The 15,189-nt window shown below is 42.9% G+C and overlaps 1 protein-coding gene across 4 annotated transcripts in view; it reads left to right on the top strand.

Moving 5' to 3' along the window:
- UNC13B (unc-13 homolog B) overlaps positions 1-15,189 on the top strand; it is a 354,256-nt gene that overhangs the window by 223,436 nt on the left and 115,631 nt on the right. For all 4 annotated transcript variants that reach the window (XM_039543401.1, XM_039543398.1, XM_039543403.1 and 1 more), the window contains 3 exons: positions 2,971-3,049; positions 4,646-4,720; positions 6,530-6,749. In XM_039543401.1, the coding sequence (XP_039399335.1) occupies positions 2,971-3,049; positions 4,646-4,720; positions 6,530-6,749 (374 nt within the window). The remainder of the gene's footprint in view (positions 1-2,970; positions 3,050-4,645; positions 4,721-6,529; positions 6,750-15,189) is intronic.

The raw sequence follows: 15,189 nt of genomic DNA, 5'->3' as shown, positions 1-15,189 counted from the left end.
AACCGCTCCTTCCAGAACCGGGATACAAATGGGGAGCCATGATCTGTGTAATTAATGGTTCCCAATCCTGCTGGAAAGGTATAACAAGTGGGGTTCCGCAGGGGTCTGTTTTGGGACCGGCTCTGTTCAATATCTTCTTCAACGACTTAGATGTTGGCACAGAAAGTACGCTTATTAAGTTTGTAGATACTACCAAACTGAGAGGGATTGCAACTGCTTTGGAGGACAGGGTCATAATTCAAAATGATCTGGACAAATTGGAGAAATGGTCTGAGGTAAACAGGATGAAGTTTAACAAAGACAAATGCAAAGTGCTCCACGTAGGATGGAACAATCAGTTTCACACATACAGAATGGGAAGAGACTGTCTAGGAAGGAATACGGCAGAAAGGGATCTAGGGGTTATAGTGGACCACAAGCTAAATATGAGTCAACAGTGTGATGCTGTTGCAAAAAAAGCAAACAGGATTCTGGGATGCATTAACAGGTGTGTTGTGAGCAAGACACAAGAAGTCATTCTTCCGCTCTACTCTGCGCTGGTTAGGCCTCAACTGGAGTATTGTGTCCAGTTCTGGGCACCGCATTTCAAGAAAGATGTGGAGAAATTGGAGAGGGTCCAGAGAAGAGCAACAAGAATGATTAAAGGTCTTGAGAACATGACCTATGAAGTAAGGCTGAAAGAATTGGGTTTGTTTAGTTTGGAAAAGAGAAGACTGAGAGGGGACATGATAGCAGTTTTCAGGTATCTAAAAGGGTGTCATCAGGAGGAGGGAAAAAACTTGTTCACCTTAACCTCTAAGAATAGAACAAGAAGCAATGGGCTTAAACTGCAGCAAGGGAGGTTTGGTTGGACATTAGGAAAAAGTTCCTAACTGTCAGGGTGGTTAAACACTGGAATAAATTGCCTAGGGAGGTTGTGGAATCTCCATCTCTGGAGATATTTAAGAGTAGGTTAGATAAATGTCTATCAGGGATGGTCTAGACATTATTTGGTCCTGCCATGAGGGCAGGGGACTGGACTCGATGACCTCTCGAGGTCCCTTCCAGTCCTAGAATCTATAAGATGGTTTGGGGGGCATGGAGGTAGAAGATATGTGCACACCTTCTAGTTACAGAGTTTCTGCAGTCAGAAGATGTGTGCATGGTACAAAATGGGCCATTTTGGTGAGCTGGTCCACAACAGTCAGCATGCTGTTATGTGTAGTAAGATGAGGCCCTGAAACATAAACTCTTGTGTCAGAGGCCTAGTCTGAGGTCTGAAGCCTGAACAAAAGTACTTCCAGGCATTGCTAAGCAAAAGCTGGGCTGTGAGCCAGTGGCAGGCCTCACTCACAGAAGTTGGTGAGAAGAGAGTTGTTAGAAGCAGGTGCATCCACACATATAAGTGCTAACAAGAGGAACTTTATGCCCAGATGGCACCTGGACAGCCCAATACAAGGACACTCCATAGACATAACAAGGAACAGGCAGGTGCATCTTATAGACAGGAATGCACGATGGCTAGATCTGTTTGTCTGGAACAACATGATCAAAGGGGAGACAGCACCCTAATGAGCCAAGGGGCTGTACCGCAATACGTCAGTAGGGATGAATAATCTGTCCTGTAACGGTATAAAAGTAGGTCCTGGAGTGTGCATCTTTGGCCAGCCTAGGGGGCAGTGGAGTGTCCCGCCACTGACTGAGCTGTGTCCATTGTGATTGTTTTCTTCACTAAGGAAAACAAACTGTACCATTTAATACTACACACTGTAAGTGTTGCCAAGGAAATGACTCTGGTTTCCATGGAAAGAATGTAGCCATTAACTCCACTGCTGACTTTACTAACGAATGGCTGGCACGTCAGTGTGGGAATCTATAATATTTTAAAATCTCTCTCTTTATATGGAAAATGTTTGCGATTTAAAGGCAATGATTGTTTCTGTTATAAGAATCCTGCAATGGTCAGGTAACTTGCATGGAAAAGAAAGTATACTAAAAGCTATCAAACTTTATTTTTGGAGAGGGGAATCTTTTAAGTTTTTGATTTTAAAAAAATTGCATCTCTTCTGGATGCTGTAAAACGAATATTATTTTACCATATTGCAGCAATTGTATTCCTGTTGTCTATGAATCTTCATGCCTCTACCTGTCAGCTTAGTGATAGGTGATGAAATCCATCCTTGCCCTGAGGTTTGGAATATTAGAAATAGCCTTGGCATCATCAACATAAAAAAGCTAGAAAAATGTTTTCTCCTTTTCCCCAAAATATGGAACTTCCCCCCCAAATCCCAAAGGCCTGAGGCCGAGGACTTGTGTTCTGCACTGATGTGAATGACAGCTGGATGAGACTTTTAGGCTGGTCATTCTCCCTTTGACACTTTCCCACCTTAGCTACCTCTCTCTCACATTGTAGCAGTGTTCTGAATTCCTGAATGCTGGTAGATGCACACAAAATGACAAGAGGCTGGAGTTACAGTAAATGGAGTGTGTCCATCTAGAGTTTGAAGTGTTACTGCCACAATTTTGTGTGATAACTTCTGGCATTTCCTCTATCAACACTTGAGATTTTTTCTGAAGAAGAGATCAAAACTGATTTCATTGTGGGGTGAAGGGGGGTGAGGAGAGGAGAGGAGATGAGGAGGAGGTCAGCATGGTTTGCAAACCTCCAAGGAATTTTATGACATGAAGCTCAAAATAGTAAATTGTGGATGCAGCTATACCAAAAGAAAGCAGAGTGCTTCTCAGCATTCAGAATTGACAAGGTTATTCATTGTAGTGTTTAGCAGTTTCTATTTGTTTCTGAGTCACATTTCAGTGTATTAATCCTTCATGTGTCAAGATTGATTCCTTCTATTTACATTGATTATTTTATTAGCAGAGTGATCAATATTTGCAGGAGGCCATGTTTGGTTTCTACAGGATGGTTTGTGACGGTATCATACTGTGCCATTTCTGTGACCTTATTAACACATTTTCCCCCTGTACTTCCAGGCCTGCAGGTGGTCTCTATGGCATTGACAGCATGCCTGATCTACGCAAAAAGAAACCAATTCCACTTGTCAGTGATTTGGTAAGATTTTTCTTTCTATAAATATAATTGCTGTGGTCACTTTGTGCCTTGGGGCGCAATACTGTTTGTTATTCCAGGCAATTTATCTATAAACTATGGTAGAAAATGTTAATGTCTATACTGATGTTTCAGAAAAATACAAGGTGCTTAGAATGTTAGAGAGAAGTAAATCTGCCTACTGTATCTTAGTGTCTTTACACAGGAATTGTCATGCAACTTGAATGTTAAAAATTCTTCCCATCACTGAAACTTGTTCACACACTGTTAAATGTTCCTATAGAAACAATACAAACAGTGAGGTCAGCTTGCTTTCTTACACTGATGGCATGTCAGATGAGTGTAGCTTTTACAGATGGTGTTGAATATTGTATCAGGTACAGCTAATATATTAACACTTGGGAGAAGTTGCAAAATCTCTAACCTCCATACACTATCTAAATGTATTCTATGTAAAGATAGAGAATTTGGTTTGTACATCTGTCATCTGACACATGCAGAGCCTAGGAGGGTATGTTTTACTAACTGCTTGTATCCCTGGAAACTTAATAATAATGGAATTAACCTATTCTACTTCTTTTGTATGCTTTCACTCTCTCTCTACAGGCTATGGTAAGTGGAGCTAAAAACTGTCCACCACGTCTTTACCTGAAGTAAAGATTTTTTTACTTTACTTCCCCTCCACTGTTTTTGCTTTTTTATTTTGAATTTTGCCATACCACAATGCATGCATATGCCGCGCTCTGGCCCACCACATCACTGACTGAATGAACCTTTTCAGTCTTGTCTCAAGCGTCATAAATCAAAGTAAGAGATGGCTCCTGAGAGGGTTAGCTGGCTTTATAAGAGCCAGCAACATCTTCTCTCATTTCCTTATCTGCCTTCCTACAGCTGGAGTAGCTTGCTGAAGGACCTAATCTGCTTTCTAGCCTTTTAGATGTTGGTTAGATGCCAGTGGCAGGTGCTGAAAAAACAGCAACCTAAGAAATGTAAGATTGCAGTCCCTCCATCATCCGTCAAATGAAGGTAGCTACTTGGAGAAGCAGCGATGTTCATTATATTTGGGGATGGCCACTGAATGTGACACACAGACACATGCTGCCCTTCCAACCCCATAAAATCCTCCCAAGATTTTAGTTTGCCCTCCTCATTCCGACCCCATCCAGCCGTCCCTGTTTGGAGCTCTTTCTAGGTGACAAGGCTGATGATTTTTCATCTCCTTTGTCTATGCGTGAACTTGAATGTAGGAGGTGGAGCATGAGTTTAGAACACAGTAAAAACCTTGTCTGTTTCAAGGATGCAGGAGAGAATCCCGTTTTATCTACACTTCATACAGGGGAAAATAGTAAAACTCACTCCAGCACAGAGTGGAGTGGGGCAGAAGGAAACATAAATGGTTAGCGAGTACACACCCTGACTCTTTCTGGGGCAAGGAGATTGCCATTTGGAAAATGGAGCAGAACTGTTGACTTGTGTAGACTTGCTGTTCAGTACCTTTGAGGGTGACAGCATCTTCCCTTTTGTGCATGTACAAGTATGTGACCTCCAGTGAATTTGTGTACACTTTTGTAATGAATAACAGACACTTTCCCTTCTCAGTCACTGGTTCAGTCCAGGAAGGCTGGAATTACCTCAGCAATGGCCACTAGAACTTCTCTTAAGGATGAGGAGCTGGTAAGTAGAGTTTATTTGCTCCCCGGGGTCTTTCCTAAACAAATTAAAGGGGGGGGGCTGGTTCTGTGAATATTCGTATTCTTCTTGGAGTATCAAGTGAGCATTGCAGAACTCAGACTAGGAGTATAAGTGTAAAGCAACCTGTATTACTTGGTTTTTAAAAAAATGTGTGGCAAATATGATGTCCCAAATAAAACCTTAGAATAGAGTGTAAGGGTCTGATTTATGAACTAAGATATGCTGAGTAGAACTTGGTTATGTAGTGTGCTATTACACACAGACCTGACTTCTTTGCTCTCTGAATGCCATTGGTTATGGTTTTATTTATTTATTTGTTCCCTGTCCTGGTTAAAGGACAGGGAACAAAGGGTAGGAATTAATGGTAAATTCTCAGAATGGAGAGGGGTAACTAGTGGTGTTCCCCAAGGGTCAGTCCTGGGACCAATCCTATTCAATTTATTCATAAATGATCTGGAGAAAGGGGTAAACAGTGAGGTGGCAAAGTTTGCAGATGATACTAAACTACTCAAAATAGTTAAGACCAAAGCAGATTGTGAAGAACTTCAAAAAGATCTCACAAAACTAAGTGATTGGGCAACAAAATGGCAAATGAAATTTAATGTGGATAAATGTAAAGTAATGCACATTGGAAAAAATAACCCCAACTATACATACAACATGATGGGGGCTAATTTAGCTACAACGAGTCAGGAAAAAGATCTTGGAGTTATCGTGGATAGTTCTCTGAAGATGTCCATGCAGTGTGCAGAGGCGGTCAAAAAAGCAAACAGGATGTTAGGAATCATTAAAAAGGGGATAGAGAATAAGACTGAGAATATATTATTGCCCTTATATAAATCCATGGTACGCCCACACCTCGAATACTGTGTACAGATGTGGTCTCCTCACCTCAAAAAAGATATTCTAGCACTAGAAAAGGTTCAGAAAAGAGCAACTAAAATGATTAGGGGTTTAGAGAGGGTCCCATATGAGGAAAGATTAAAGAGGCTAGGACTCTTCAGTTTGGAAAAGAGAAGACTAAGGGGGGACATGATAGAGGTATATAAAATCATGAGTGATGTTGAGAAAGTGGATAAGGAAAAGTTATTTACTTATTCCCATAATACAAGAACTAGGGGTCACCAAATGAAATTAATAGGCAGCAGGTTTAAAACAAATAAAAGGAAGTTCTTCTTCACGCAGCGCACAGTCAACTTGTGGAACTCCTTATCTGAGGAGGTTGTGAAGGCTAGGACTATAACAATGTTTAAAAGGGGACTGGATAAATTCATGGTGGCTAAGTCCATAAATGGCTATTAGCCAGGATGGGTAAGAATGGTGTCCCTAGCCTCTGTTCGTCAGAGGATGGAGATGGATGGCAGGAGAGAGATCACTTGATCATTGCCTGTTAGGTTCACTCCCTCAGGGGCACCTGGCATTGGCCACTGTCGGTAGACAGATACTGGGCTAGATGGACCTTTGGTCTGACCCGGTACGGCCTTTCTTATGTTCTTATGTTCTTATTTAAAATAACTGTAAAAACTGATTTTCAAATGGGTGTTTTCTGCACATCATTTCTACAAGGTCCTAGGTTTAGCATGCTTGGCTACCTCAGTCATGGCTCCATCAGGCATGACGTGGCAAGCGTTGATGATTTAATCTTCGCCTTTTCTCTCTTTCATTTAAGAAAAACGATACATTTCCTAAGGAAAACAGTTGCATCATCCCAGGATAACTCTCTTGCCAAGCAGTGCATGTTAACAGCATTCCAATCACAGACATTGCTTTGTGTGTGTTCTTGTATTGCAGAAATCTCATGTATATAAGAAGACCCTGCAAGCCTTAATTTACCCTATCTCCTGCACAACCCCTCACAATTTTGAGGTGTGGACAGCTACAACCCCTACATATTGCTATGAGTGTGAAGGGCTCCTATGGGGCATTGCAAGGCAGGGTATGCGCTGCACTGAATGTGGGGTCAAATGTCACGAGAAGTGCCAAGATCTGCTCAATGCTGATTGCTTACAGAGTGAGTGGCTTTTCCTTGTAACATTTTGATAGTGGGGTGCGTGGGAATGGGGACGGGAAGGGACTGGAGAAGAGCCATTTCCAAACAAGTTGTCCATAGTCTTTTCTAAACTGTGCACATGTACAGAAACTCTTCAATGACGGTTTGTTTAGATCTGTACTAGTCTAACGCCTGGTGAAGTCTCTCTGCTTCTATTAAAATTATTGCACATTTTCTGAAATAATTGAGATCTTGAAACTGTGCTCTACACTGCTGCTGTACTGCACCACCACCACCATCTTGCAGACACAAGCTGTTTCCAAGGAGAGAGAGAGAGATGGACTTGTGTTGTAAGGCACTGGTCTGAAGTACTATAAAGGAAGGTTCAATTCCTGGTTGTGCCACAATCTTCTCGATTGACCTTGAACAAGTCCTTTAATCTCTGTGCCTCAGTTCCCCATCTGCAAATTTGGGATGGTGATATCCATGTGCCTTGCAGGTTGGAGAGTGTTTGTTAATGTGGAGAGGCAGCTTGATCAAGTGGGTAGGGCACTGGACTCGATGTTCCAAGCTTGGCTGCTCCTTCTCCGTGACTTTGAGCAAGTCACTTCTCCTCTTTGTGCCTGTTTCCATTCCCGTTCTGTGTTTATGTAGAGTGCCAGCTGTTCAGGGCAAGCGCTGTCTGGGCGTGTCCAGCACAATGGGGCACACATCCTGCTTGGAGCCTCTAGTCAATACCTTCATACAGACAATATGTTGGAGATGCTGGTATCCTATAGCAAATGAGGGCCATGTAAGAATCTAGATAGACATATAAGGAGTATCCCATCTCGCTAGTGATGAGTTAATTAATTTTATGATTTCTGCAGCACTGCATGATGCTTTTCAGACCAGTTCCAAGGGCCCTGCTACAAGGAGCTTACATTATAAATTAGATAGAATACAGGCAAAGGAGAGGCTTAAGGGTTACAGTAGAGAATGAACCTAATCAATTATTTGGTGTGCTTGGAACAGACAGTTACTTTTATTGCTACATGTAATTAGGTTAATTAGGAAAGATTAGACTTTTATCGATAAATGTCGATAAATGTCAATTTTCTCCATACACACACAAACCAAGGAAAAAATATTTCTATTAATGATGATCAAAATGTACAGATAATCAAAATAAGAAAAATGCTTCTTGAAAACTTTTAATATTAGTTTGACATAAGGGGTATTTACTTTGTAAAGTGGACAGTTTGTGTTTTAACCTTATAAACCTTTAACTATTTGAATCTGTCCCCACTGTCATAAATAATTGTCTAACCCTCCTATTGTCTGATCCCTGCCTACTTTACAACTGTGAAAATTTAAATTAATAAAAATGCTTAAAAATAAACATTGATGTTATCCGTCAACATTATCCAAAAATAAAAACCGATTTTTGACAAGCCTGTATATAATTCTGTTTTTAATGTGATCTATAACTTAGAAGTATTAGGTCAGCCACAAAAGTACAATATCTTTAAAAGGACATGGGATGAAAGTTTCAGACATCTTAACTCCTGAGTTGGAATGTCTGTCCCTGTGGCAGGAGTGCTTATGTTTACTCTGGGTTTTCATGGTCAGGTTTGTTTTGTTCCAGTTTGTTTCTGCAATTTACTAAAAAGCATTGTTAGTTGTACAGATGGTCATCAGTGTTGAGATGAAGAGCCATTGAAATCCTTGTACATTAGCCATTGTTAAAACATTTGCACCTGGAGATAATTGAAATGCATATACATGGTACTGTGACATTTTTATAGCATGGTGCCAGTATAAAAAGACGTTTGAACTCTACGGAGAGCCAAGGAAAAATAGGTTTATAGTAACCAGAAAAGATGAAATAAAGGACATAGAAATGTTGAGATAATGGGATTAAAATCAGCATTTAAGAAAGAGCTAAGTACTAAGGGAATGTAGCGAAAACTTCACGCAGAGAATAATTCATGAGTGGAATAGAAGCAGCAGTTGGGAATGTATTTTAATAAATTGCTATTCATAGACTTGAATTTAAAAAATCGAGAACAAATGGAAGAGAGAGAAACCTGTATGAAGCTGGAGTTGTGGCCACCTCCTATCAAAATCTGTGGCTGTGTCTACACTGCCCTGCAGTCTGGACTTTGGAGGGGTGAATAGCAGTGTGCATCTAAGTGCTGTGTGGTACCTGCCCCATACGGATGCTACAAGCGCAAACTAAAATGTTCCTAGCTTGTATTAATAAAGTCCTTTTTGAAGAGGACTATGTTAACATGAACTAGGAACTCTTTAGTTTGCACCCTCGGTGTCCATACAGGGTCGCTACAGTACAGCACTTTGGTTTGGAGTAGTATTCACACCCTTTCAGTGTGAACTGTGGGGCAGTGTAGACAAGCCCTGTGTGATACTTCAGTGAATAGGGTTGTGTGGAGAATGGTGGCCAAGTGCAGCGAGCTGGAGATCAGGAAACATTTAGGTGGGGGTAAAGTTACCTAGTTTAGCAAGGAGAAGTTTGCAGAGTTCATTTGGTCTCTGTGGATTTAGTTCAAAGGTGCTCAGCAGCCCAGTAGCAGAGGGAAACTGATGCAACAGGGTAGAGATAATTGATGGGCTAGCCAGAGCTTGGAAAGATGCTGAGGATAGGAGGGTAGTTGAAGGTGGAGAACATAATATCCAGAGGAGGAAGGGACAGAGGCAGAAGGAGCTGTAGAGAAATTGGAGAGGTGGTGATGGATCATAATGTTTAGGTGTACAGTTGGCACAAATGTTAGGGCTGGAAAAAGTCTCCTATGAAAAGGCTTTCTCATGAGTTTTCCAGTATTCCCCACTTTTGGCCAGGTTGGTGGTAGTATTTCTGTATTTCCAATTCCTAGCTGAAGCTTGCAAGGGAAGAAGGTGGAAATATATATATTTTTTCAAACTTTAGATAGGGTACAGGTTGAGTCTGAGGAATGAGCAAAGGTCCCAGCTGGTTTACTCATCTCTAATCATAATAGGGATTCCTGGAGGAAAAGGAAGAATTGAGATGAAATAAATCTGAGACTTTGAACTTTTCCAGCTGCATTAAGCTCAGATGTGTGGGGCTTTCTTTTAGCAGGACTCTTTATGCTGACAGTCTGAGAGCATGCTCTCCAAAGGTAGTTTCACTAATTCCACATAAGTCTACAGGATAAAGTTACAGAAGTAAAATGGATTTGCAGTGAGCAGGGTCACAAAACAAATGCCATTTTTTGGATCCTACCTTGACATTTTGAGTAGTTGCCTGAGGTTTTGTTCTTCTGAGTCAGGAACTCCTGTACTTGCTGAATGGAATAAGACTATTGGACATATTGTACTGATTCTCAGAAACCAGAAATATCTTGAGATTCTGTGGAGACCTGGGTTCAGATTTGCTCTGCATAGTGTCCTCCTTTCTAATCTAAACCGAATCTAGTTTTTGTTGGTTATATTATGGTAGTGCTCAGGGGCCCTAGGTAGGATTGGAGCCTCATTGTGCGCACTATACAAACGCTGGTAGAAACAGTATCTGCACTGAAGGCCTTATTACCTCAGAAGAGACATACAAGTGAAGGAGAGGGAAAATATCAAAGTACATAAAGTTTTTGTCTACTGTTAACCTTTCACAGGGGCAGCTCCAGGCACCAGCATGCCAAGCGCGTGCCTGGGGCGGCAAGCCACTGGAGGCGCTCTGCCGGTCGCTGCGAGGGCGGCAGGCAGGCTGCCTTCAGCGGCATGCCTGCGGAGGGTCCGCTGGTCCTGCGGCTTCGGCGGACCTCCTGCAGGCTGCCGCCGAATTTGCAGGACCGGGGACCTCCTGCAGGCAAGCCGCCAAAGGCAGCCTGCCTGCCGGGCTTGGGGCAGCAAAATGCCTAGAGCCGCCCCTGACCTTTCAACGTATATTTTTTACTGCCTATCCGTAATAGATTGGCTGATTTCTTGTAGGCGTCATGGAGAGTGAGGGTAGCATTTTTTTATGGCTCAGTCCATGGAGGACATTCCCAGCATAGGGGAAGTCATGGAAGAAAGCATGCAGACAGGAGCGGCGCCAGAGTTTCTGGCGCCCTAGGCAGAATTCGGGGGGTGGCATTTTGTGCGCTCCCCACGGGGCGCTTGGGAGCTTCCGGTTCCGCTCCCATTGCGCCGCCGAAGAAGGACCCTCCGCTGAAATGCCGCAGGCAACAGCGGCAGTCATTGAGCTGCTCAATTGCCTGCCGCTGTTTTCTGCGGCACGTCAGCAGAAGGTCCTTCTTCGGTGGCACGACGGGAGCGGAACCGGAAGTTCCCGTGCGCCCCGTGGGGAGCGCACAAAATGCCGCCCCCCGAATCCTGGCGCCCTAGGTGACCGCCTAGGGTCGCCTAATGGAAGGGCCGGCCCTGCATGCAGACGCTTGAGGGATAATATGTCTAGATTCTTGTATGGCAGTTGTCACTGTGGTATCTGGTTTATAGCTAGTATTGACACCAGTTTCTTGTTTCCAAGGAATACAAAGTTCCAAGTTCTGTCTTCTGCAGGTATTTATAATAAGCCTATTGCTGTGATATGAGCATTAACGTACAGTAACTCCTCACTTAGTCACTCCTCCCGGTTAACGTTGTTTCGTTGCTGATCAGTTACGGAACATGCTCGGTTAAAGTTGTGCAGTGCTCCCTTCTAACATTGTTTGGCAGCCCCCTGCTTTGTCTACTGCTTGCAGGAAGAGCAGCCCATTGCAGCTAGCTGGTGGGGGCTTGGAACCAGGGTAGATTGGCAGCCCCCATCAGCTCCCCGCTCCCCTAAGTTCCCTGTGCAGCAGCTGCCTAGCAGGCTAGCAATTGCAGCTGTCCCTCCCCCCACTGCCATGTGCTGCTCCTGCCCTGGAGCTGCTCCCCGAGACTCCTGCTTGCTGTGGGGGGGGAGGGAAGAGGGGGGCTAATGTCAGGGTGTCCCCTCTCCCCCCTGCTCCTGCACCCCGCTTACCCCATCTTCCATAGAGCAGGGGGGACACACCAGGGCTCAGGATGGAGGGAGTTTGCACCAGCTGCGGTCTCAGCAAGCTGATTTAATTAACAAGGCAGTGTACTTAAAGGGGAAATGTGCGTATCTCTCTCTCTCACACACCCTCCATTCCTGCTGCCTTGTAAATTGAGAGAGTTAACCCTTGAGGGCTCAGCCAATTGCTAGTTCATCATTTAGCAGTAAGGGAAATATCCCACCCTCTGACTCCTCCACCTCAACCAAGCTTCACAATAATCACTGTGTACCAGTATCAAATTTTGTTTAAAACTTTGTGTGTGTGTGTGTGTGTGTATGTGTGTGTATATAAAATATTCTTTTTGTCTGGTGAAAAAAATTTCCCTGGAACCTAACCCCCTCATTTACATTAATTCTTATGGGGAAATTGGATTTGCTTAACATCATTTAGCTTAAAGTCGCATTTTTCAGGAACAGAACTACAACATTAAGTGAGGAGTTACTGTACTTGCATACATATATAATTAATTGGTCAAGAGAAGATATTCTCTCATCTTCTTCTACTTCCATTTTCAGATGTGCTAGAAGTTCTTTTTCCATTAGTGCTCCCACTCTTCCTTCCTTTCTTTTTATCCTCTGTTCACATCGAGCTATTGTTGAAATCCCTAAGGGAAAGCTACTGGGAAAAGATGGCTTTTATCCCTCACTCTGAACATGGCCTGGCACTGTTAATTGTAGTAGTGCCCAAAGGACTCCCAAGCCTCAGATATCTTTGTGGGAGTAGCTGGAAAATGACTGGTATAAATGGGGGAATCGAAGTTTGGCGATGAGTGGCCGTGACACTAAGAAGTAGTGGGAACAGAGTTTTGAAGGGTTTTCAGAGTGAGGATGTGCTGATGGTAAGGTCCTCATTGAAAGAAGTTGCACGGCTATGGACCAGCCACTGAGATGGCCCTGTGTCTTACTCCTGTGTCAGATTTTTCATGCTATTAATTCCATCCTGCCTGAGATTTACAACTGTTGACTAGTCCCTGAGATAGCCAGGGCTCAGTCATTTGAGGGTCTTAAAATAAAGGATCAAGGTCTTAAACTGAATCTTTTATTGAATGGGGAACCAATGTGGCATGTGTGACACTGGGGTCACGTGTTCTTGTTGGTCTGTGCTACTCAGAAGACAGGCCACTGAACATTAGATCATCTGGAGAGTCCCTCATCGCCATGTACTGCAGTCATTAACTGGTAGCTAATGACGCGTGGATTGCTGTGGCTATGTTGGCATCTGATGATAAGGGGTTTAGCTTCCACACCAGATGAAAACAATGTTAATTATTTCTGGCTTCTGATACCATTTGGGATCCTGGAGCTTAAGTTCCCTTTAAACTTCTTCAGATAGTTTTCGATTCAAGCTTGGAAGCCAATAACATTTTTTGTGAATAGGAAAGTTTTGCTTATTAGACACTGAACATATTATGACCTCAGAAACTGGCTCTGAAATTGGATTGTCCTGTGTGACGGGTAAGTTTGCAGTCGTGATAAATATTTCATTTTCCATGCTGAGCAATGTTTAAAGCATCTGTTTGCTCCCAATATTCTGTTTTGGGAAATATTTGCCCAGAATGAGTAAGAATATCCTTATTTTACATTTGAATGTCTATTTTAAGTTCTAAGAACAAATAATTTCCAAGCATTCTCCTCCTACTGAACAGCTGTCTTCTATACCACCAATGCTGCCGTCTTGATTTTTTTCCTTTAACCTGCCAGTGCTGTTATGCTTCACTGATAGTTGTGATCAGTCCATGGTATGGGTCAATCTGTGAGTGGATGCAGAGGGAACCAATCCACTCTGCATCCACTGCCAGATTGACCCATATCATGACGTTGGGGACATCCAAATCCCATGTATAGGGCACTGAGCAGCTCAAGATCTTGTATGTTCTTCAGGCCTTTGAACTCTGCCACTGCAGCCATTCACTGGAAGAGAGTTTATTCTTATACAGAAAACCTTCAAACTGACAGAAAACAGCCTTCAAAAAATGGAATGAACAAGGGCTCACATTTACTACCGGATGTTACCATTTGAAACCACTCTCCATCTTCACACACCTAATGTGTTTTGGATTTCCATTGGTACCGTTACACAGATAATTAATTCCCTTACGTTGACTTGCTATGGAAACCATAGTGGTGGTGCAAGAACAAGCAGGCCTTAAAGTTAGGAATTGTCTATCATTTATAGCAAATTATTTACATTCACGTGTTGGGTGGTCAGTGATTTCCTCCAAAAGTAATGCTGAAAAACAGAACACTTTCACCCGTGCCCCTGAAGCTCTTAGGGATTGGATTGCAAGATATTTTCCTTAAAGTTTTATTTATTTATTTTTTATTTTTTATAGTTTATTCTAGATTTCAGGATCCCAGATATTGCTGATAAAATCGGACTGTTTGCTTCTTTGGTTTCTCTCAATAAGCCTGTGTGTTCTAGGCCAGTGTGTAGATATATGTAGGGGATAGTGAACACCCCTGTGACCGAAAGCCTTAGTCATGTTAGAATTGCATTGTACTTTGTATTTGAAGTTCAGAGTGGTGTCCTTTGGATCGTTTCAGCTCCATATCTGTAACTGGATACAAAAGATCACTTTGGGAGGAGATGAGAGGTGCTTGCATATCACACTGTGGGGATTACTGAGACACTTACGGGGTTATGCAAGGTGTACAGGGGGAACTGCTACTGCCTGCTTGCAGCACAAGGGAGCCTTGTCTGCCCGCTGGAGGAAACTCTCGCAAAACTACTGGCTGCTGACAACCCAGGTGCCCCGCTCCAGACTCCACAAGCCCCTCTTTCCATCTGCAGGCTAGCAATTTACACAACCCAGCCCCAGGCTCCTTGTGTGAGTCCTTGGGACAAAGCAGAGAACCCGTGGCTAAGTCTATAGAGAGAAATTAGCCCCCAGAGTTCTGCTGTGGCCCCGGGGACAGGTCTCTCCCACCTGTCTCTACACTCAGTCAATAGCCTCTGAAAAATTTTCCATAACCATAATATCAATGCTTTGTGTGAATCACTTCCCAGTATCACCTGTTAGCTTCATGGAGGGGTTGACCACATTCTCAAATCCTCAGGTATTCCTATGAGCCAAAGGCTTTTGTCTACACACAAACCTTCACTGGTGTAATTAAATTATTTTTAAAACAGTTTAGTTATAGATGGAAGATTGTGGGTAGACACCATGATCTGGGTTTAAGTAGTTTATTTCAATTTAACTTTATCCAGTAAAAACAGATTAAGCTGGCCATAATAAGACTCTCTTAAACTGATACGTGTCCACACAGAATTTTGCACATGTCTAAGTAAGTCCAGTTTAAAAACACACCCTTAGTAAACCACTGCAAACTTGTGTGTAGGGTAAAGTCTGATATTCCTGTTTATCTTATAGAATCATAAAAATGTATGGCATGAAGGGACCTCGAGACGTCATCAAGTCCAGCCCCCCGTGCTGTGGCAGGATTAAATAA

The sequence above is a fragment of the Mauremys reevesii genome, linkage group 6, assembly GCF_016161935.1.
Source record: "Mauremys reevesii isolate NIE-2019 linkage group 6, ASM1616193v1, whole genome shotgun sequence".
Lineage (NCBI taxonomy): Eukaryota > Metazoa > Chordata > Testudines > Geoemydidae > Mauremys > Mauremys reevesii.
Note: the sequence above shows the minus strand (reverse complement) of the source record. Positions and strands in the feature narration are given on the sequence as shown.